Source organism: Opisthorchis viverrini, assembly GCF_000715545.1.
Source record: "Opisthorchis viverrini unplaced genomic scaffold opera_v5_101, whole genome shotgun sequence".
NCBI lineage: Eukaryota > Metazoa > Platyhelminthes > Trematoda > Opisthorchiida > Opisthorchiidae > Opisthorchis > Opisthorchis viverrini.
In genome coordinates this window covers 246519-271061 of record NW_008751757.1, presented here as the reverse complement: position 1 = coordinate 271061, position 24543 = coordinate 246519, and the positions used below count along the sequence as shown (strand labels likewise).

Genomic DNA, 24543 nt, shown 5'->3' with positions numbered 1-24543 from the left:
TTTCGACAAATACACTCATTTGCAAATCAATTTGGTTTTCACGAGAGACTCAACTAAATCTTTCGTTCATGACATTCCACAACTGAATGTGATGCACACAGGCCGCCTCATGATCCAGTTGGAACGATATTCGAGATATCGCAGTATATTTTCAGTTGTAGAATATCATAAACGAGAGATTCAGTTGAATCTCTCGTGAAAACCAAATTGATTTGCAAATGAGTGTATTTCTCGGAATGTAAACCCTTCTTTGAAATGTGCTGAGAGTTAAAGTGCTTGCTGCGTGTCTCACATCTGCCATCAGTACCTAAGAAACCTATATCGCGAGAAGCTAGTCCGGGTAATGGTGAGGATGTTTCGGCTGGGAGACTCCAGTGAAGAAACAACAGTTCAAAAGCACACATCAAGGCAAAACATCAATAGGGGTAAAGCTCTGCTCCTTTCCCGTCGCCAGTTCATTCTCGTCTTAAGTCATTCGCTGCGCCGTTGTACTGTGCATTGTTCCGCAACTCTTGCATCTAATAGCTGAGAAAACTAGCCTTCAGTTATTCGTCAACCACTCCTTAAGGTATCTTTCAACGGTAAGACTACTCGCAGAAGTTTCGTCCGAACCCCTTCCCCTCGGGTGCTATTACCAGAGGTGAACAGTCTGCATGACTTCACTCTGAGTAGCAACAGACCAGATCTTCACAGGTCGCTAGATAGATATATCTTCAAGAAGGAGACGACTGCGTTAGGTCACGAACCGATCCCAACCAAAAAGAGCCAAGACGCCTAAGGTATCTACGGTAAGCCTACTCGCAGAAGTTTCGTCCGAACCCCTTCCCCTCGGGTGCTATTCCCAGAGGTGAACAGTTAGCATGACTTCACTCTGAATAGCAACAGACCAGATCTTCACAGGTCGCTAGATAGATATATCTTCAAGAAGGAGACGACTGCGTTAGGTCACGAACCGATCCCAACCAAAAAGAGCCAAGACGCCGGGTGAGACAGTGGTACAGCTGATAAGGCGCTCACGGATGTGAGTCCCACTCAAGGACATCTGCCTTCGTTTGTAATGTGTGCTTGGGTTCTCATTCGAAAAAAAAGAATGAGTATCCTACAAATAAGACGTTGACGACCTGGAAACAGATAAGCTTTCTGGGAGGTGAAAATACACGAACATACCTGTGACGCCCTTCCCCGGGAACTTCCCGACCCATCAGTACGCGTAAAGTGGTGATCACTTGCTGCGTGACTGGCGCGGACATACTGCCTCCGTAAACGGCACTGTGCGAACAGGAGCGCAAATAGTCAATCAGTCGGCGCGACCCAGCCAAGTATCCTCCGGATGAACCGAAACTTTTCGTAAACGTCCCCATCGATACGTCAATTTCCTTCGGGTCAACACCAAAGTAGTCAGCCACACCACGACCTTTCGGCCCGAGTGCACCAATGCTATGCGCCTCATCCACATATAAGTAGGCTTTGTACTTTTTCTTAAGAGCAATCACTTCGGGTAGGTGGACTATGCTCCCTTCCATGCTGTATAGGGGGGGGGGAGGAGAGACCCCGCTTAAGGAAATCAATAAGTTGGTAGTCACAAACCTAAAACGCTGCATCCTTGAGGGTAAAAGGCATGGCAATGAAGGGTGCACACGCCAAACATCAGACAAACTAGCTGAGGGAGCGGTGGTGAAGCAAATCAAATGGAAATAGATGAACACAGAAGATGGAAAGTTGGAGAGTATTGAACTGGAAATCATACGTACTTGAGCGCGACATAACTATCAGTCCAGTAGAAAGAAGTATGGTGAATTGATGGAAAATCTTGATGTATGTGTATGACCATAAGCGCCAAGGACCACCCAGGGTTTTTTTGGAATATGTACTTGTGCATCCTATTGGATTCTGTTTGGCCAGGATGAGCCAGGACGAGTAAAACTCAAGTTTATCTTCACTGATTACCTCCGGTTCGCATTCACCATATTTGGGCTTGACGACTGAGTTTCCCTTACAAAGAGATGTCCCATGAAGCGCGAGCTCAACCGTGATTAACAAAAGGAACACTTCAAAGTGTGAGCTGAATCGACTGAAGGAAGCTCAACCATGTAGCCAGTAAGCCAGGTAAATGGCGCTGGTCCTGAGACGATTAAGTAACGAATACTAAGATCCAACTGTACCTTACAGACGACACAGCGAAAGTTTAATCCAGTTGAAAAAATGTCATGAGATACTGTACTATTGACCTACTCCTGTTAACGATTAGCGATGTGAACGATCACAGTGTCTTCAAAAAAACACTGAGTCAAATAACTCTCCAAATGTTGCCTCGTGAAGATGCATTCAGCTAACACGTATCCTGGCCAGTTTAATCCAAAGTGGAAACCGGACGGTTCATCATCGGCACGATTACGAATTGAAACCTGACCTCCCAATTATGTATTACATTCCACTATGAGTGGGCAGAACAAGCAAAAGGTTGACAGCTGATCGGAATTGGCTTATCATGGAATTTAGGGTTTCTTATTTTCAAACTTAGTTTTAACGGGAGACTGTAATAACGGCAACGCATCAACTTCGTTCTTGACCTGGACCCAGCGATCTCATCAAAAGGTACACATGTACAAGACGCCCTAACCAGACCAAAAACACATGTACAGCGCGTGTGTGCGGCGACAACATTCTGAAAAATCTGGCGTCTTCTGGGCGTGGTACGGGCAAGCGACGGATACTGGATCATGATTGGCTGTTGGGTCAATACACTCGACCAATCAGAGCTAGCGTTGGTGCCGGACCGGAAGGCCGACCGATCTTCTGGCCAGTCGCATGCTAGTTAGGTTTCTAGGCCGTAGAAGCGCCTAACCGCGAGTGGCAAAGTAGTTTTGGTCGAGATTCCGCCTAACAGAGAATCAAATTAATCCAAACTGAACCACGCGTTTACGATATTCCTCAGCTGAATATGCCGCATAAAGGCCCCATTTTTCAGTTGAGACGACATTCGATATAGCACAGCATTGCTCCTTGGCGGAACACCACTCATAAGGTTGCTGAAAGGAATTTGACAGCCGGGAGAGGCCAGGATCGAGTGTACAATCTCCCGGATAAGAGGCTAGGCACCCGTCCAAGTGATGGTCTATCTGAGGAGATTGCTACCCACTGCAGGTGCTGAAAATGCATGTCACTGTTCCGACTATATCAGTGGGAGTGCCGTAAAATCGGTACAAACTGCAACAAAACTTAAAGATCAAGATATTGGACAAAGGGTCAAGAAAATCGAGCAACCACCTCAAGAAACTATCTTGAAAAAGGGGTACTCAATAAGTTGCACACTACACTGTGGCTGAGGATAACAAATTCAAGGGGATCGTTCAGCTGTAGCACCGTTTCGGTACCTAGCTGCCATGCCACCCGAAGGAAGCACGAGGGCTGGGATACTGCCAGGTTGCCCAAGCCTAGACAGAGGAAGTCGAGAGACAGAGGTCGAGTTTGGACCACGGACTTTCCGGTCAGTAAATTCGCGCCCTAACCACTAAGCTACCTCGACCCCCTGTTCAGGGGAGTAGTCTTTCTTCGACGGCAGGGGTTTTAGGGAATTACTCTACATAGGAGTTCGAAGACCTCGACTCCCTGTTCAGGGGAGTAGTCTTTCTTCGACGGCAGGAGTTTTAGGGAATTACTCTACATAGGAGTTCGAAGAGGTTCGAAAAAGGCTCTCCAGAGAATAGCTGCATATAAAAAGATTTGCTAGAAACTGACAACCATGTTTAAAATAGGGTCTGATGTACAATACAAAGGGCATCTTATATGTAGTCAATGCACATCCTACACTTCACGTTCGGCGCTTCAGCAGCAGCGGTCACCACCAATCTGAGCACCCCGACTGCTCCTGCCTAGGTATGGGCAACCTGGTATAGTATCCCAACCCTCGTGCCTCCGTTCGTTGGTATGGCACCGAAAGGGTGCTACAGATGAACGATTTGACGGCGTCAGCTGATCGGGCGGAGGTTCAGTGCCAACGGAAAGGGCTTCGAGCCCTTGATCAAGGGCGTAACACCCGTTTGGAAAGTAATCACAAATCTTGCTCGTTTGCCACACTACAGAATCGTTGTTGCGAGGTGCGCACATTGGTCTACTTGTGCGCTTTCATCTGATCGAACAGCATGACCTGAGAAGTGTAGTATCGATTGGACCCAGTTCATCTTAAACGGCACAATATTGACCTCAAAGCAAAAGTCGCTCCGAATTCGAGTTGAAGTTGATTGACCTGAATTCTGCTACTGAGGTGTGTGTGTGTGTGTGCAATTAAGTGCTCGGCGTTGTCATTGGAACAGAGGTGCATCGACCGGCAGAATCAGAACTACACCGTCAACTTACGGTGAAGACGGGGCAATTGAAGCGACACTGGCGATCGTGTCCGCAGATCAGCTGCATTACATGTGAATTAACAACGGTTGTTCGGTTGCCGCGGCAACCAGTGTCGTTGCTGCTATGGTAACCCAAATTCAACTCTGGATCTGGTAACCAAGACAGGTGATGCATGAAGCAATCGGAAAATTTCAATCTTCACATACGAAATGTGGAAAAAAGCGCGGAACACGACAGGTAAAGTAATATAAGGGACAAGCGGCTTGCCCTAGGAACATGAGGACTCAAAAAAATATCGATCCAAGGATAAATCGGGTTTCCAGACTGTAGGAAACGATAAGTTAAAATTGGTGAGATGTGACGGAGAAGTATCTTGTAATTGTTACCACTGTTCGGAGCCTAAAGTCCCTGTGTACACTGAAGTAAACGCGTTTTGATATGCCCAAGAAGCTGTGGCCGGTCTATTGGACGCACGTTTTTCGTCAACAGGTTAGTGATGAAACCCCAGTTGTACCTTTCCGCCCACCTGATGTGAAGTGTCCGTCTCAAGCGATGAATGGAAAACCTCCTCAAATACAGTGGTCTTCCACCAAACTATGTGGCTTGACCAAAGTGGTCACTTCTGAGGAAGGGGTCCTCATTAAGGGGACCAACCGAATCCTGTGTGTGCAAACTGATTCGCTGCTCAACTGGGTACTGAAACAATCTTCGGTAGGAACGACTGTACTTCTGTTTGTAGATGAAAAACCGGCCGGTTAAGGTGTACACAGTGTGAAATGAGCGTGGGAGGCTGCCCAATCATTGAAGCACATGGTGTCCGGATTCTCTCCTGGTCTAAAATTCGATCGACTGTTACTTCCATTTCGACTAGAGGACCTCAGCTTTATCAAGACGCTTCTACATTAAGGAAGTAAGCCCAAATCTCTGTGGTTTAACCTGACCCAAGAGCTTTCACCTCGCAGTCATGTATTCCGATCAGATGCACAGTCGGAGCTCCAAACTGTATGAAGCTAGTCTGAATTACCATCAGTATTGCTAAAATATCACGGCTGTATTCATCTTGGGGCTAGAGTTTATTTGACATCTGGTGTGTTTATGCTGGAGCAGGAGAGCGAGCAGGAACAAACTAAATTGGTGTGGTATCACGAGGCTCGGACGGAAGGTTGAGTGAACTGAGAGGCCCATGAACTACGAAGATATCCTCAGGAGGCTGCAAATAAAAAGTCCTGATTTCTCTTTGAAAATTTTCTAACTGCTCACAAATTTATACCAGTGTACGACGAAGCCTCGTCGAGTTTATCAATCCTTGTTTCATCCCTGAGCAACCGAAATGTCTGATGCCACATTGCATGACCGTCGTATAGTGGTTGTAGCTGCCACAGTTTCGTTCACCGATAATTCGGGGGAGGGGTAGGTAGCTGCGCGTTGCAGGAGGGAGATGATAAATTGGCACACAAATCCAGCACTGTCGGTGGACTGTCAAGTGGGGCGGGGTTGGAAAAGGAGCTATGCATTGAAGGCAATAGCTTGGATGCGCGAGTGCCATTGAGGGCGCGACTGGGTCATGTCTGACAATGTCTCTAGCCATTGGTATGGCCCGTCTCGGGGTCCCCATCCAGGAAGACGGCAGTGAGCAGCGCAGCTGAGTTTGCTGGTAATGGCTTTCATACTTCGCTGCCAAGTCATTGTTTGACCGCCCCTGGCCCTCTTACACCCTTCACGTGGTTGTGCGAAAAGAGCCCTTCGAGGAAGTCGGTCGACTGGCATACGCAGCACGTGGCCAAGCCAGCGCAACCTGTGCAGTGTGATCAGTTCATCTATCGAGGGTGAGTTATTTCTCCCGAATACCATTCGACGTACTTCAGAATTGCTGATCCGGTGTTCCCACCAGATTCGGGCGATGCTCCGAAGACACTGAAAGTCTATTGACGTCCTCGGCGCGCAGCGGCCAGGTTTCTGATCCATATAGTAATATGGAGCGCACCGCAGCATGGTAAACTCGACCCTTGACACATAAACTATGATTCTTCAGGTAGACATTGGGGCAAACCTTGAAATTTGAAAGTCGTAGAACAGCGTTCCGATTTGCTGGTTTCCTCAAAAAGAGTGGTCCTTGTTAAGGGGTAATAGTAGGATAAAAATTGCGAAAAAAAGCTTTTCCGACCCTTTTTAGAGACTTGACGTCCCATCGATTAATCCGATGGTTAAATCCGTGGGACGGGGGCAAATTAACCGGTCCATGTATGGGAGACAACTCTACTCAGAGAACCACTGTATAACATAGTGAGATAGCAACTAAGCACCGAGAGAGGGAGAGAGAGCAATCATTCTACAGTTAAATTTAGAGCCCAAATTTTTTTCGTCAGTTTTCAAGGATATCGGGGTTAGGGAGGGGAATCGATGAACAAGAATGTTGGACGCTACATTGACTTGGGGAAAAGGTAAGTTCCCCATCTTGGACCACGCAGCAGTAGCGTGCAAGCATTCACTCGATACCCGTCAGTACGTGTGGACTGTCAGGCTTATAGGGGTGCAGTGCCGATTGTGAACTCATAGCCTAGTTCGGCAATGTAAAACAATTCAAACAAAACAGATCATGAACTTTGATCAGGTAGATGAGACTATTGTGCCAAACTGTCTCGTTTTCGCCAGACGTCCATCAACTCGGTGGAGTCAACACGACCTGACATCGGGGGATTTCATAGAGCATCGCCAGGAAGGAACTAGATTTGAGACACAGCAGTCAAAACATGCGTTCAGCTGTAGCACCCTTCCGGTGCCTAGCTGCTGTGACTGTAAGGCTCAATTACTGGGACCATTACGCGAAGTGATTTCTCTAACTCTTTCAGCTGCAACACCCTTTTGGTGCCCGGCTGCAATTCCACCCGAAGGAAGCACGAGGGCTGGGATACTGCCAGGTTGCCCAAGCCTAGACAGGGGAATTCGAGTGGCGGAGGTCGGATTCGAACCACGGACCTTCCGGTCAGTAAATTCGCGCTCTAACCACTTGGGCCATCTCGCCCCAGTCAAAACATAATCTTCGTCTATTTTCTCAAAACTGGAACCAACCCTTTTGGACCGAGTAAAATTGACCTGGTCGGAGAAAGGGGGCGATTTATTGTTAATGTGGAGGCTTACTCAGAGTTTAGGGCTTTTGTTCCCATCCGTCTCCCCTGGGCACACATCCACAGACCCGACCTTCGGACCGAAAGGTCCGGTCCCAGCGTGTCACACTCCAAGATGACATCCAAGAAGGATATTCTTGCCCAGAGTTTAAAATGGCTTCTGTGGCCTGCGAACACAACTGTCTGGCATCGTGAGGGAAACAGCTCTTCTCCGTCGGGAACCCAAGATGGTCCCACGAACGGCTGTCTTACATCACAATGGAAATGCCATAGGCTATCGATCCAGACTCATTAGTCGGTTAGCGCGTTAAACTGACGGCGTGGTCAGAGTCAGCTGATAATATTCTGGGATGGACCTAAATGGTCTGCCTGGCTAGACCGGCACACAGCACGGTTCGCTAGGGCACGCCGCACTACACTTTGGGGGATGATCGAAACTTACCGGATTCCCAATTGGTTTCATTGTTCCTGTTATGTCATGGGTACATAAAAAATTTTGTGGTTCTTATTCCAATTCATCTGTAGGGACATAAAGATTCAAGACACGGGGTTTTCGCGTTGTGTTGGTGTATCTCAGTGCCGAATTCGTAATGTTATTGAACAGCTGGTTCATTCACTTCAAACCAAGCGAAACATCTGTCACATGTGCACATAAAACACCCAGATGCAAGTGGGAACTGCACTCCACCGAACAAAACGTGAGGTGTCATCATCATCATCGACAGCATGACATCAGTGTTCAATGCTTCACTGCCGTAACGTGAGGTGTGGTTCTCTTTGATCAGCCCCACCTGAGAGAGAGAGACCCGGTTGAAGGAACGTTTCGGGCTCCACTGAGGGTACTTCTATGACGGGAGGGGAAGGGCCACCGGAGCAGCTGGTGGGTGTGTTGGATGCGGTTTGTCTACTGGATCAGATGTGGAATGAAAACTCGGTGCGAAACACACACAAATACTTCGGAACAGCTCGGACGAAGCCAAGGTGCTCTTTGTGAGAACAATGAAGACGATATTCCACGCATGTTAGGGGAAACGTTGGTTTACAACCCTGTGGAGCGTTTGGTTGTTTTTTTTTGGGGGGGGGGGGGGGGGGTCCTCCATTGTGATCACGCGAGGTGTGCATCTCTCAATCGGGAAAAAATGGAGAACAAGAGGAGTGAGAAAACGGAGGTGATGAAGACTCCCCATTGAGATTATATCTAGTTACGCTGCAAGGGAAGGGGTTCGTGTATGCCGAGAGAGAGACCTTTGAAGAGAGGTCACTGGGACCCACTGTCACGAGTGGAGATTCAGCATGACTCTTCCTAGTAGGTCATGTGGTGATATTCTGCCACAGCATACAGGCTGCACTAACAAGTATTGGACGATCGCTCAAAACCCACGGACAGCCCACCCTCGGTTTCGTTCCGTATGGGGCTCATCTGGTAGGCGTGACCCTTGAGGTTCCGGACTTGCACAGTATGTAATCTAAAGTTAGCTTTTGAGGTCAATAGACATGCTCAAATTGTTGGAACTGGCAATCATCGTTACTGACAGAAACACCAGATGAGAACACTGATGCTTCATTATCATTGATCGGAACACCAGATGAGAACACTGATGCTTCATTGCGACACAAGCATGTCAAGTTATTTTAATAAAGTCTTACAATGAAAAGAAAGAAATCGAGTAGCGTGGGGGACCTAGGACATTCGAGGTGCCTACACCTACAATAAGCAAAACATGAACAAAAGATTCAGCTAGGTTCCAGGTGAGTCTCTCGAAGAACCAAATTTGTTTGCAAATGAGTGTATTTCGCTAACTTCGTGCAATTTGGTTTCAAGCAGAAAAGAAGGTTGACGGAAACTCGGGGACTGCGCCTACCTGATGAACCAACTCCAAGAAGGACGAAACCGGTCATGGGCTGTCGAGGGGTTTTCAGCAACCTTATGAGTAGTGCATTACGAATATCGTAGCAACTGAAACATGCGGCGACCTGTTGCAGCACTTTCAGTCGCGTGGAAACATCACAAACGAGGGATTCAGCTGGGTTCCAGGTGAGTCTCTCGCAGAATCAAATTTGTTAGCAAATGAGTGTGTTTCGCTAATAAGCCAAACGATTTGGATGGACGCCATGTCGTCCACTGACTCCGGCTAAACACAGACAGGGTCACATGAACCTCATCCTGGAACAGTATCAACATCAGCCAAACTTTTCGCAACACTCTTTATTCCATTTTGCCATGTCAAATTCTGTCCACCTCTAGGTTTCCTCTTGGGAAACAACGCTCGTGTCGGCACGCGTGACACATGGCCCAGTCAGCTCTGTGTTGGAAGCTGGCTCGAGTGTGGGGGGCAAGAGGCTTCCGTTGTTTCGGGAGTTGTTACTGCGTAGAAACAATCGGTGTGACAACCACCCAATTAAGCCTCAAGTAGACTAAGTTTACCTTGCTGCACCACAATAACATCGGAGATCTTAGTCCGTCGAAAAACCGTCTTTGAGTATGTCAGAGCTACAGTCTGTTGCGGCGTAAGCAAATGCCGTGATTATCGGCGCGTACATGGGATCCTCTTATAGACACCATCAACGGGTAACCATCCAAGATATGGCTTAAGTGTTTAGAGGGCGAATTTACTGACCGGAAGGTCCGTGGTTCGAACCCGACCTCTGCCTCTCGACTTCCCCTGTCTAGGCTTGGTCAACCTGGCAGTATCCCAGCCCTCATGCCTCCTTCGTGTGGCATGGCAGCTAGGCACCAGAAGGGTGCTACAGCTGGATGATTGAACCATCTAACCAGAGATCTTTCAGCTCCGTGGATTAGAACAACGCCAACCCGATCCGACCCGGCTGCAGAGACTTCTCAATCACCCGAGGTGTACCCTCAGAAGGGGGTGGAAACAAATGAAGAGGTCAGTGAAACAACCGCATTTGTGTCAGGAATCCTCGTTTCAGAGAGACAGCATACATTCATGGAAAGCGAGTCCAGCGTACACGCAAGACTAATCTGTTGTGCAGCTTGTTTCAGAACTTTGAAGGCTGCCAGATGAACTGATTTTCGGTGTTCTGAGAGTGATTTTGAAGTGATGATGGTAGCCAATGGTAATGGGCTTTAAGCATGGGCCTACGATGATATCACTAGCAACGGGGGAAGAGAAGAGGAACGAATGAGTGGAAGATAAAGAATGGAGGCGTCAGCAGTAACCTGCTGTCGTTTACCCGCCCCGTTGTATACAGCAAGTAAGGCAACCCGGCTGATGGGATCACGCGAGGGCCTATGTGGCATGAGATTGGTTCTACGTGGGCAGCGAGTCCACACCCAGACACAGGGACGACTAGGGTCCTCAGCAAAAGCGTTTGGCTCAAAATCCTGACCGCAAGACAGCGACGCTTGGTGTAAAAGCGTCAGGGCAGCCTACGTTTTCAAGGAGTAATTCGCCCAGTTCCAACCCCAAATCGGGAGTACCAGGAGACTCTGTCCGTTAACCAGCTTGATATGAGAGGTTGTGTGAGTGTCATACATACAGACCGCATTATGGAGGTGGACAAACCGTCACACCGGGGTAGGGTCCAATCTGTTCGTGACCGGACTGTTGATTGCAACTCCATTCAGCCCTGGTAGTCAAAAACATTTATCAGTAAGCTATAGGCGTTGGGCAATAGTTGATCGGGTCGAAAGATGAGTGACCCTCAGTAGTAGGCTGTTGATTGTCCATTCAGCCCTGGTAGTCAAAAACATTTATCAGTAGGCTATAGGCGTTGGGCAATAGTTGATCGGGTCGAAAGATGAGTGACCCTCAGTAGTAGGCAACTATTCATCCAATATACAATAATTAGATTGGATGACTCCCAGACCGCACTGATAGTCATTCATCTGTAACACCCTTTCGGTACCTAGCTGCCAGGCACGAGGGCTGGGATACTGCCAGGTTGCCCAAGCCTAGACGGGGGAAGTCGAGAGGCAGAGGTCGGGTTCGAACCACGGAAGTTCTGGTCAGTAAATTTGCGCTCTAACCACTTGGTACACCTTGCCACACCTAGCCCGCACTGATTCCAGTGTACAAAAGATCAAATCAAAATCAGGAATAAAATGCCGAAATGGGAACAAATGTTTTAAAAACTTTGGTTGAGAACAGGCTATATAGAAGTAGCTAAATAGCGAGAAATCACACTTCCTAACAAAATATCTTGGCCTCATTGACATCGGTTGGCAGCCATATTTTGTAGTGTCTCCAAACAGACACAGTGAGGATCACGTGGTCCCCATCCTGGAAGGCGAGTAGCACCGACAGCACCCAAGCGTTTCGTGATCTCCTTCATATTCCTCTGCCAAGTCAAGGGTTGGCCACCTCTCTGCTAACGTCACTCTGAAATGGGCATGGGAAACGGCACTCTCTTCGGCAAACGATAGTTCGGCATATGCGACACATGTCCCAACCAACGCAGCTTCTGGTGCTGGACACATTCTTCAATGGAAGCACCCGTTGCACAACCGAAAACGCGCTTTCTAACTGCCACACTATGGATTCGCCGACTTGCATGCGACGAAGCCTGCCTAAAACTAACAGATTTGTGAATCTACAGTGTGCCTAGAGCAGGCCCAGAGCTAATAACTGGGATCCATTCGTCAGTTTTAGTGGTCCAATCGTACAAACCACGTGTAAAAAGCGGCTCCAGTCGGTCAAAACGTATTGGATTCATAAAAAACCTCAAGACCGTTACTTCCAGAGTTCCACGTATCTGTTCAGGATTTTTTGTAGTCATCAAGGACGGGTAAACACGACCTTAATAGCTAGGACACCTGGATTATTGATCGACCGAGTGGCGAGTACATGTACACAGGTGCAGCAAACACGCGAAAGGGGTGTTGCAACTAAGGCTTGAAATGTTAAAAGCAGGCAGGTAAGAAAAGTGCTTCTAGAAATATTCACACCAACGCATGACAATAGGGCTGGTTCTGGTTAATGTCAGCTGATCAATTGCGAAAAGAGTTTCTACGCCTACTTACCATGCCTTCTTTTAACTCAGCCGTTCATCCAAATCGCTGAGGCAAGTATGATAGTGGTCTCGGGTCGGTTCCGTCATTGACAGAGGCGGTCAAACAATGACTTGGCAGCGAAGTGTGAAAGCCATTACGAGAAAACTCAGCTGCGCTGGTCACTGCCGTCTCCCTGTATGGGGACCTCGAGACGAGTCACACTGTTAGTTGAAGACATTGTCAGACATCGCCCATTCGCGCTCTCAGTAGGGTTCGTGCATCCATGCTATTGCTTTCAACACAGCTCCCTTCCCAACCCCCCACTTGAAAGTCTACTGACAGACGTCTATTTACGTACCAGTTTATCAGCTCTCGCCTCCAATGCGAAGCTACCTACCCACCTTTCCAAATCATCGGTGGACGAAACTCTGGCAGCTACAACCACTGTACGACAAGTACGCGGTTCTTACAACGGATAATGATGATGGTGAGAATATAGTATTTCGAATTCTCCGCTTTCAAACTGCGAATCTCAACCACAGCACACCCGAATCAGGTCTGGTGACTGTACACTGTGTCCTTTGCCTACGTATGACCGGTAGGGGAACTTCCTCTTTGTACAGTTCATTCAAGAGTCCCGGCGGTCTTAATGACTGTCCCGCTGACGCGATCCTCCCAAGTGGCAATACATTTGAGTAGCTTCACTAGGGGGAATCCCATATTTGCCTGAGCACTAAACGGTTCCATCAAAAAGATAGAAATGGCAGATAACCTAAAAATCAGCTGACCCCGGAGTAAGACACAGTGAAAACTTACAAGGACCTTCGTTTTCGTTCTGAACCCGTATGATCATCTGACGTTCCACGCAACATCGATTGTAGAAATGGAACGTGCTCAATAACGTGAAAAGCAACCTAGTACGTCTTTCGTCATGAGTAAAACTCATCAGTTCTTGCCGTGATTCGGTTACTAAGCACACTTGGACACATAGCGATTGTGAACTGAAGTGACTTATATCTGCGACGAATTCCGAGAATTTGTAGAAACAGCCGACCACATTCAGTAACCCCGTTTTTTAGGTAAATAACGAAAAAGTGGGACGTGGCGAACAGCAAAAAACATTGACCCACCTGTATATACCCTCAACCACAATGAGAATCTTTTTGTAGGGTCGATGGGTGCGTGGACGACCGTAGACTACAGTCTCTTCGAGCACACGTTCCAGGTCGATCATATCGTTGTGTTTGAAGCGTCGAATGGTTGCACCACTCAGGCGACAGCCCAGAACGAGGCTAGTATGGTTCAGCTCGTCGCTCACTGCGACGAATTCCGAGAATATGTAGAAACAGCCGACCACATTCAGTAACCCCGTTTTTTAGGTAAATAACGAAAACGTGGGACGTGGCGAACAGCAAAAAGCATTGACCCACCTGTATATACCCTCAACCACAATTAGAATCTTTTTGTAGGGTCGATGGGTGCGTGGACGACCGTAGACTACAGTCTCTTCGAGCACACGTTCCAGGTCGATCATATCGTTGTGTTTGAAGCGTCGAATGGTTGCACCACTCAGGCGACAGCCCAGAACGAGGCTAGTATGGTTCAGCTCGTCGCTCACTACACAGCAATCCTTGAAGGCAACAAGAGGAAACCGTGCAAACCGTGGTGAACAGTGAGAGAATGTATTGATTAGGTGTTGTGTGCAACCAAGGCTCTTGTGTACAAAACAACCACACAGTCACTGAGAAAAAAGGTGAGGCTGACTGACTACCAGACCTCTGTTATCATCCACAAGCTTAACCAGTCTAGGATACTTAAAAGCACTGTCTTATTCGCCAATCAAGAGCTTCATATAACAAGGATAGTAGGTATGTTTATAAAGGATACTACTCACAAGGTTGCTGAAAACTCTTCGACAGCCCAGTTTCGCCCTTCTTGGGGCTCATCAGATAGGCGAAGTCGCCAAGTTTCCGTCAACCTGATGTTCTACTTGAAACCAAATTGGACTGATTTCGACAAATACACTCAGTTGAAAATCAATTTGGTTTTCACGAGAGACTCAGTTGAATCTCTCGTTTATAATAATCTACACCTGACTGTGCTGCACAAAGGCCACCTCGTGTACGATATTCGAGATATCGTAGTATAATTTCACAAAGGAGACTACTCACAAGGTTGCTGAAAACTCTTCGACAGCCCACGACCTTCTTGAGATTCACTGGATCAATGAAAAAAAAACAGAATTTGGCCCTACACTCGCAACGTGAATGAATAGGACTCCCGGGACTTGTATCCTAACTGCCCGAGACGGAGAGAGTGGATGTGATTCTAGTTGGGTTGGGAACCAGGTTTCTGATCGTCGACCGAGGTGCGTCAACAGCAAAGTTCACAGGCAATCAAAGTTGTCTTATACACGGAAATTTCGATCAAGTCGTACGGTCGGCATGCTGTTCAATAGGTCACGTAACGTTTGAATCAAATTACAGGGCCAGTGTGACCAAACCAGGAGCCGACATGAGATCAAGTCGATCAAGGTTACCTGGTTAGGATGAGATAGTTAGACTTGACGATCACGATTTACCATCCGTCAAAACGCACCAATGAAATGCGGTGGAAATAGTACAGGAGAAACTATGCGTGTAACAATCAGGCCACAACTGTTTTGCGCATAGCGAGGTACATTCCACAGTCGGTGGACACACGGTGTTGCAACCAACCAGCCCATAGGACCTTGTTTTTGTATGCTTTTAAATTTCGTGCAGACTCCTCTCGAAACTGTGCTGCGCAGGTTACACGGGATGGCCACGGATGACTTTCTAGTATGCTGGAAAATGAGTACCCAGCGACCGGTTCATCAACCGATGATCATCTCTTATCGAGGGATCTGCTTTCCTCAATCCGCTAAGGCTGTTATTGGACTGGGACTTCCTAAGGTCGCAGTCAGTGACTTGTGTTTGCTTGCCATTGTGGGCTCCCTGCGTACTTATGACACTTTTATGCGTGGTACATGGCGTTGAAGGTATATTTTTGCCATTTAATCTCACACCAGACCCAGTATGACGGTCACTTTGTGCCTGATGTGCGAGTCTTGACTGTGCTAGCGCACACTGCGCCTTGAAGAGCATTCACCATTGTTTGTCCTTTCTTTGGTTGTTGGTCCTTAGACGCGTGTTCCCATACCAAAATCTTTACATACTTTGGGATTCACCTCATCAGACTGGCACTGTCCTTGGCATGATTTCGAATGAGACATTTCTCTCTTTTCTCCCATATTCTCCTGTTACTCTTTCGCATTCATCGCTTGCACTCACTTTTTATGTTTGTGACCATGCTCTTCAAAAATAAATGATAGTAGAGCCAGTAATATTATCCCAACCGTTTTGCAAAAACCATCGAAAGCTGCCGATCCATTTTTATCAGCGCTGAATCGGCACACGGCACCAGCCAATTCGTGTGTGTCAAACAATCTAGTCACGTTTCGGTGCTACCAGAAAAGACCGGGTACCTCCATTTTTTATTAAATCAAGTGTGGTATTTTGCGGAGCCAGACACGTAGGCTGTATGATGAGGTGTCTTCGTATATCCGTTAGATGCCGGGCACGTCGTAAAGATCACAAATTTGTGACGCTAGTGAGAAACGTGTACGATTGGGTATCTCCACGAATGAAAGGAAGGTCACCTGACTGTGTCACGATTAGACAGCAATGGCTAATAATTCAAGGGTCATATAAGTTTCCGGAAAAGTTTGGTAACAATCGGTAGATTTTTTTTGTTGACAACGTTTCACTTTTCGCGTTATGTTGACGACACTTTTGTTGTAATCAAACGTGATAACATGAACAGCTTTCACGACTACCTCAATGGTTCACACATCAAGTTTAGCAGAGAGACAGAGTCCACCCTTCCTGGACTGCATAACACAGAAGAGTGGTGGAAAATTAAAAACTACTATCTACCAAAACCCAACAGACACAGGAACCGTCTTAAACTACTCATCAGCACACCCAAAGACCGTACACGCCAGCGTTATCTCGTCGATGTTTAGTCGAGTCAGAGCGCTGTGCACGGAGGAGGTCGACCGAACAGCAGCTCACATCGACACTGCCAAAAGACTTCAAGAAATAGGACGCCAAGTAAGTTTGACTTGGGGTCAATTGAGAACGATATTGGCTCTGGTTGAGAAAAATGAAGCCGGTTCCTTATAACATAAGAATGATAACATGGTTCTTCTCTTGACTTGAGTTCATTGGTGTGCCATAGGTCCGTTCGATTACAATTTTACCCGCTTCTGTGTGTGTGTGTGTGTCACGCAGGTGCTCTACGCCTGATGCTTCAGGAAATGACGAGTAAGTGTTTGCATAACTGCATGGCTTGCTACTCCATATTTCTGGCCATTTATTTATATCCAGGTGCAAGTTAAGGACTATGCCCCATAATGCGTTAGTACTATACTCAACAAGGAGAAAAATCACATAGTTCGTGCAAGATGTCGTCAGTTAGGATCACACCAAACCATATGATGCTAGCTGCAAAGATTCAGAATAGTTATGCTATATCCTGTCCAACCGGAAATTAGTCATTGTTTGTAGACCTTACTAAACAAGAAACCGAGGGTTCGAGTCTCCATACATCTAAGTGAAACGCACAGTAGTGGTGATCCCCAACAGAACTAAGGCAGCCTTACAAGGCTTATGGACTTTTACATACTCCAAGAAATAGGATACCCACTGAGTTTGGTTAGGCGTCATCTAAGAAGGATATCGGCTCCGGTATCACGACCCAGTAAGGAATGGATTGGCAAAGCAGTCATTCCATATAAAGCAGGAACATCGGAGGTTATTCGAAGACTGCTCGAATAGCCTTCCAGAAGGGAAAAGCGCTACGCTTAGTTTTGGTGCAATTGAAAGACCTCCTGCCGGTTAAGAGGACTGGGGACTGTGTATAAAATTAACGGCAACGATTTCACTAAGGTTTACATATGATAAGCCGCCAGGGAATTACACACCGGAATTGGTAAGGGTAAAAAGAGGATAAACAAACCACCAAGGAATGCGGAAGAATACCAAACGCTGGTCAAAGATTCAGCGATGGCGGTACATGCGTTAGACACGGGACATAGAATAGGTCTGGAGAATATAGGAGTTTTAAGGTGGGGACTGTGATTCACACCACAGCGGCTGATAGCCGAGGTCCTGAGAATTACCAGAACTCACAGCATGAATACAATCGAGGTTGTGGAACTGGCGAGCGTATGGAAAGCGAGCGGCCTTAGATAAGCCGAGTTGACACGTGACCGTGCGTGGTTGTCAATTCATTAGCAAAAACAGAGGGTAGGCATCCCAACCCCACCAAAGTTCACAGAATCCCTCTTCCTTACACAACTACCATAGCACACACAGACGGACTGAAAGTGCAAGGGACCTTCAAGAGGGGTCATCACGTGAACCGAACCGGTAGAAATAGACCCTGAGCTGGACCCAAATCCATATAGGTTTCCCCATTGGCCTAACTCTTGGTGCCATACGAAATCCCTTGACCCGCAGCCAGCGTATGATGCTCAGTATGAATGAGTACGCACAAAAGGTGGTAGCGGTACAGACCAACACTTTACCCGTCGGAGGAAACCGTGGTCATGATCACGTGACGTTGCATTTTACTGCATGTTTTTCTTTTGTCATCATTCCGCGACAAGTGTCCCCTTTCCTTATTGATGCCTTGGACTGAGCAGATCTGACGAATAGCTTTGTTTCAGACCATTAGCTATCCATGGTTTATCCTGCGTTATTTCCACTGCACTTCACCGGGTGTACGTTTTTCCGACTGCCCACTTCCTACATTTTTGTCTTCAGACTTATTCAAATGGTCCTGAGAACCAACTCTAACTGTACAGAAATTATATCACACGGACCCCGCAATCCTGTTCAAAAGTGACGTAACCAGCTGATACTCCAAGGTTAAAATAATCTTTCCAGACTGTTCTGTTTGCATCTCTCTTCTGGTTGGTAGGAAGATAGTAGTAGACTAGCCGTTGAGATCAAGCTAGACCAATGCGTCAGAGTTTGGGGGAAACGAGTGTTAAACAAATCCTTACCATGGATGGGTCAACATGTCAAAGCTTTTTGGCGTCGAAAAGTAAGATGAGGATATCGGATGCGCCAATCGGAATGGCAGTCCGATTTTTAGAGAAAATCCAAATCGAATAATAGAACTAAAACACACGTAACCAATAGCGAATTCGTCGGGTTTCGAGAAATTTTTTCGCCAAATTTTTGCACACGAAGACACGAGAAGCGGAAGGGAATTTCTGGAAGCATGGTACTCCACGGCGGACTCGATCAACCGATGCATTAGACTGAATACAATTTACGCACCACTACGTGCAAAGAAGCAAAATCTCAACCAGAATACTTAAGGAGAAGCGAATATCAGATTCACAAACTAAGAAACGAGGAGTGCTTTGGAGTCAGATTAATAAAGGTCAAAAGCCGGAACTCGGAAGGGTCAAGAACTGAGGTGACTCCAGCATCGATCAGAGTACCAGGGCAGGAGATGCCGAGTTCAGGGGCCACGTGGGCATCGACGAACCAGGGCCGCCCGACCGATCAATCATGATCGAAGGTCAGTCCCGGCTAGCAGCACCTATATTAACATACACACAACACCACTCAACGCACAACAAGCAACGCATCTTCAACAGTGCAGTGACGATGTCACCTCGATTGGTGATGAAATGCTTGCAATCAAACTGTCCAGCTCAGCGAACAAACCAACGTGTATGATTTCAAATTTAGATAGATCGTCCAAAGCAAAGAAGCGAATAGTTGATGACTATGTTCATTAAAACCAAACAAGCGCTCAGGTCTTTTGTTGACCGCATAGGCTCGGTCTCCCACGAGTGCTGACCATGGTTGCAACGAGCATGGTCAGTCACTTGTTCTCGTGATTAGAGGGAAGTTCCTCAGAGAGGTTCCGTTTACCAGGTTTCCCTCCGGCTGAAGTGAAATCAACCAGAGACAACAAATGTCTAATGTGTGCCTTGTCACAAAACGTCACAACAAGATGTGTTCGAAGAATTTATGAACGCAGCAGATCTATCATACTGTCCCGAGAAAGGAATGTACCGTAGTCACCAATCGAAGGATCCCAGAAAGTGCAGTTGAGGTGAAGTTCGCGTGGAGGGAACATAGTGGAGGTTGGGAACATATGCGACTAGGGGGAGGTTAAAAGGCCACCGAGGTAGCAAGTTTGAAACAGAAACTAACCTTATCCACCAAGCAGGGAATATTCAACGAATTGGTGGCAAATCCCATGCTGAACACAATAGCGGCCTCTTGTCCGACAAACTCAGCTCAGCGACAAACCAACGTGTATGATTTCAAATTTAGATAGATCGTCCAAAGCAAAGAAGCGAATAGTTGATGACTATGTTCATTAAAACCAAACAAGCGCTCAGGTCTTTTGTTGACCGCATAGGCTCGGTCTCCCACGAGTGCTGACCATGGTTGCAACGAGCATGGTCAGTCACTTGTTCTCGTGATTAAAGGGAAGTTGCTCAGAGAGGTTCCGTTTACCAGGTTTCCCTCCGGCTGAAGTGAAATCAACCAGAGACAACAAATGTCTAATGTATGCCTTGTCACAAAACGTCACAACAAGATGTGTTCGAAGAATTTATGAACGCAGCAGATCTATCATACTGTCCCGAGAAAGGAATGTACCGTAGTCACCAATCGAAGGATCCCAGAAAGTGCAGTTGAGGTGAAGTTCGCGTGGAGGGAACATAGTGGAGGTTGGGAACATATGCGACTAGGGGGAGGTTAAAAGGCCACCGAGGTAGCAAGTTTGAAACAGAAACTAACCTTATCCACCAAGCAGGGAATATTCAACGAATTGGTGGCAAATCCCATGCTGAACACAATAGCGGCCTCTTGTCCGACAAACTCAGCGACCAGTGTTTCCAACTCTTTGTGAAGAATCAAAGAGCCCGTCTCTTGTCGCGCACTGGCCACACCGACACCATAACGACGAGTGGTCATCTCATTGGCCTCTATAGACGGTCCGGTCGGGTCCCCGAATCCCAAGTAGTTGTAAGAGCCCAAATTGAGCACACGCTTCCTGGCCCCAGTGAATCTGGTAGGTGAAATGGAAGCAATATGCATGAGACCAGAAGCTGTCTTCGGAAGCCTGTTTTTACATCAGATAGTCTGAGATTAACATCACTGAAAGCCAAACCATTTAGCTACCTGTGTCTCCAAAGCTATACAAGCCGTAGAGATCCATTTTCGGAGGCACATACAAGAGCATTCAAGAAATGACCTAAAACGCACACTTTCTGTTCAACAACTCGCTTTCTAGTCTCCGCACCTGCTCATGCCGTTCAACTATGCTTAACTCCCATTCCGAAGGTCCACGGCTTGAGTGTCGCTCATCACTAGTGGGTTGCGAACGATCAGTAAGGCACAGTAATTGACAGCGTGTGTATAAGGAAACTATGTTCAAACAAGAACTTAAATTCTAAACATGCGGCACATGGTTGAAAGAGTAAATCAGTCCGGATAAATTGCGTGCTGAGTAGCTGCACGGCGAGGCGAGTCCCAATCAGCTGGCTCGCTATTATTCATGGACAGAAAGACCCGTGTTTCAGGACTATGTTTCACTAAGGCAATAAAAATAGTAATCGCTCTTGTGCGGCAATTTTTCGATGTGTAGCTACCATGGCGAGATGGCGAATCACGGACCCTCCAGTCAGTAGTATCGCATCTTAAACGCTGAGCTACCTCAAACAGTCTCAATAGCGTAACTAGTATAAACCGATATATGTATTACAGGTTATAGGAATCCGCTACTTTACCGGGTATGAGCTTCCAGTAACCAAACGAAAGTTGGGAGAGGAACAATCAAAGTAACGGATTAAGCCTATTGGTCAGTGTCGTATTTCCTGAACTACCTCCCACTCGGCAGTCGCATTTATGAAAATAGAAACGGCGAGTTTTCATTCGAAAAAATGGAAGTGACCAACAAACAATCAGACTAACTCCAATGTCCAGCCACTGTCATTGGACTTCCGATCCATAACCACCATCTGCACTCCGGGGGAAGAACAGATCGGGCGGTTCCAACAGTCCTGTACACGTCTGTACAAATTTCGGGTGTAGAACGCCTCGTATGATGAATAGAGCGGTACAAACGACCGGGTTCGTTTAGGTTCGACAACAATCGGACAGTGGAGTACGGAGCACCAGCGCAGGAAGTCTTGCAGACGACCGAGCAAGTTGAGCAGCATAAAGCCAATGTAGGTGAACACGGCTGTGACGAGTGGAGTTTCACCAAACTGTTCAAAGAACGGTTCACCACTCTTGGGACCCTTGTACACAGATGGCATGATTACTGACACAATTGGGCCATGGAAAAACTATTGAAAGTGCATCTTGGATCTGAAAAAAAAGTAGGCAAAAGTCGAGAACAACCATGGAAGATACGGACATTTACCAATAATTTGAATGTTGACACTACCAACACACTTAAAAGAGTAAGCATAGAAAGGACCAAGAGTATTTTATCGGGTTCATAAGTGAACGCGAGTGGAGTGGAACGGTAGCTTGTGTAGACAGGCTATAATAGCAGGAACGCCACTGAAATCAATTATAGCAGCCATATCTTGTAGCGTCTCCAACCAGGCGCGGTGATGATCACGGGATCCTGGAAGGGGAGTTGCATCTACACCACCCAAACGCTTCGTGGGCGATGTTGAAAATCGATGATTTCGATCTAGGCGATGGAGGCGAAGAGGTTGGACCTTACCGTGGTGTGACGGTTTGCGCATCTCAACGATTCATTGAGCCATACTAGGGAGTGTCCCCGTGACACTTACAGAGTCTTTCACTCCAGGTTGGTCAATGGTAGGAGGTCTGACAAACACAGTCTCCTGGCCCTCGAGGTTACGGGTTGGAACATGTGGCGACTTGTTCCATTGTTGCATTTCCCGCCAAACACCGCTGCCTCGCGATTAGGCTTTTGAGCCAAATGCTTTGGTTGGGGACCCTAATAGCCCTCCTGTCTAGGTGTGGGCGCACTGGCAGTATCCCAGCCCTCGTACAACCGTACGGCAGCGAAACATCGGTGTTGAACACTGACGTCATGATGTCGATGATGACGATTATACGATTTGTAATTCCACTCACACTCCTCTTCCAGGCGAAGGGTTGGCCACCTCTCTGCTTCCACCACTCCCAATTGGCCACGGAAAATAACACTCTCTTCGGCAAACGAAGGTTCGACATGCACAATAAATGACAGCCAACGCAGCGTCTGGTGCTGGCACACTCGTTGCACAAGTGAACAATCGATTATTTCATTGCCTCGTTACGGATCCACTCACCCCAACTTACACGAGCTATGGTTTTGAGACAACGGATATCGAAAACCTCAAGGTCTCTCAGTCCCGCCGCTTGAACGGGCCAAGTCTCACAGCCACACAACAAAAAAGCTCGTACTGTCGCCTGATGAACACGTCCCTTCAGGTTCAAGGATATAATACTTTGACGCAATAGGTGTCCCAAATTGCCAAACGTGACTAGAGCCCCGCAGATTCGCGTATTGACTTCACACACAATCAGAACTGATATGACTTCCAAGGTACATAAAACGTTCCACAGCCCCGAGTGGACTTCCTTGAATTGTATGTGGCGTGTTCATTGAACGCAATTCCAGAAGCATGATCTTGTGGGTGTGAAGTCAGTTCATCCAAAAATACCTGCGCCTTGACCTAAATGACTGCACACAGGTGTTGCCAAACGCAGTTGATAACATGGGGTACTGGGGAATGGAGACTTCTTGACTTGGCATATGTTTATAGTGCGGTAGAGGTGGTTACAACCGAGCTCATTAGACCAGTAACCGAGTTTCTCAAGACGTGTTTGATGTAGTTATTCATCGAAATGAGTGGTCTGGCTACGCTGGTGAATGGTGAGGATGTATTGCGTTTTCGCATCTTTAGCAGTAGGTGATTTGAACCCAGAGCCTCCTAGTAATCCAGTACGGCTCTGTTGTGAAGACACTAAAATATCCTTCTTTCTCGCTGTTGTGATTTCATGGGTGAGCCCCTCGGGTGTTAGGATTCACTAGCCCTGGAAATCACCTACCTTTCACGTACGGAAAATTTCTCCGGTACACGGGGGCTCTGGATACCATTAGAATAGTTGGTGGGACTATTTTGTCGAAGTAGCCGAAGATTCGGTGCAGCATCGTAACACCTGGAAGGCCATACAAAAACAACCCAGATTCTCACTCTGAGTGTGGATATTCTGGGTCAGAAATCACGCAATCTGACGGCGAATTGCGATCCAGCGGAGCTCTGGGTGCAAAACGCAGTCAGGGTTAATTTGTTCAAGGAATCCGGAATGAAGCCATTTTTCCAACTTTCAATTACACAAGAGTGGTTACCATGGAAGGATGGCGAACATCCAGTGACGCTCCATGTTGAACGGCAAAATAGTGGAAAGCCGGAAGGTGAGATCATGGGAAGAAAGAGGCGATACCAAGTCACCAGTGTGAGCACGGAGAAGAATAAGGAATAGTAAAAATCCTATCAGAGAATCCCACACCGCTCTATCAGATCCTGGAGGCAAAACCGTCAAAAACGCACTTCAATGAAGCGGCCGACCAGAAAAGTTCGGATCACCTTAGTAAAGTTGTGATGTGAGATCCGCTTTTCATATACAGTCTCAGCTTCCGAAACAAAGTAAAATGAGTTCTGTCAACAGATGACTACGCATGTCACATAGCCAAAGTGAACAAATAAACTTCCGGCCAGAAAGGTCTGTTCGTGGTGGAACATTCATTCTCCGTGGTATCGCAGAACACCACTTCAAACGCCAGCAAACCAGTATGGCTCGCTTCATGAACTACCGCACAGTATTAACCTTCGTTCATCTCAAGAGTTGATGGTGCATTCACCAAGTTGCTGACCTCAATTATGATAAATTCCTGGAACATCAAAGTGAGCATCCAAGGACATAGAAAAGACACCTACAATATGGTGAAGGTTCAGCGGGTAACAGGTTTATCTTTCATTGTCACTGCTCTTCGTATTGATCGGATGGACGATGAAATATACATACT

General features: G+C 47.1%; 2 protein-coding genes across 2 annotated transcripts in view; one reads left to right on the top strand and one right to left on the bottom strand.

The window, feature by feature from the left end:
* Positions 1-24543, bottom strand: part of T265_05389 (hypothetical protein) — a gene marked incomplete at both ends in the record, with an annotated part of 46505 nt that overhangs the window by 15444 nt on the left and 6518 nt on the right. The window contains 5 exons of the mRNA XM_009170387.1: positions 1168-1524; positions 13857-14056; positions 20283-20553; positions 21459-21857; positions 23565-23675. Coding sequence (XP_009168651.1) covers positions 1168-1524; positions 13857-14056; positions 20283-20553; positions 21459-21805 — 1175 coding nt within the window. The remainder of the gene's footprint in view (positions 1-1167; positions 1525-13856; positions 14057-20282; positions 20554-21458; positions 21858-23564; positions 23676-24543) is intronic.
* On the top strand, positions 4786-5106 carry T265_05388 (hypothetical protein; the record flags this gene model as incomplete). Its single annotated transcript, XM_009170386.1, has 1 exon — positions 4786-5106. One exon carries the CDS (start codon positions 4786-4788, stop codon positions 5104-5106), a length of 321 nt encoding a protein of 106 aa, XP_009168650.1.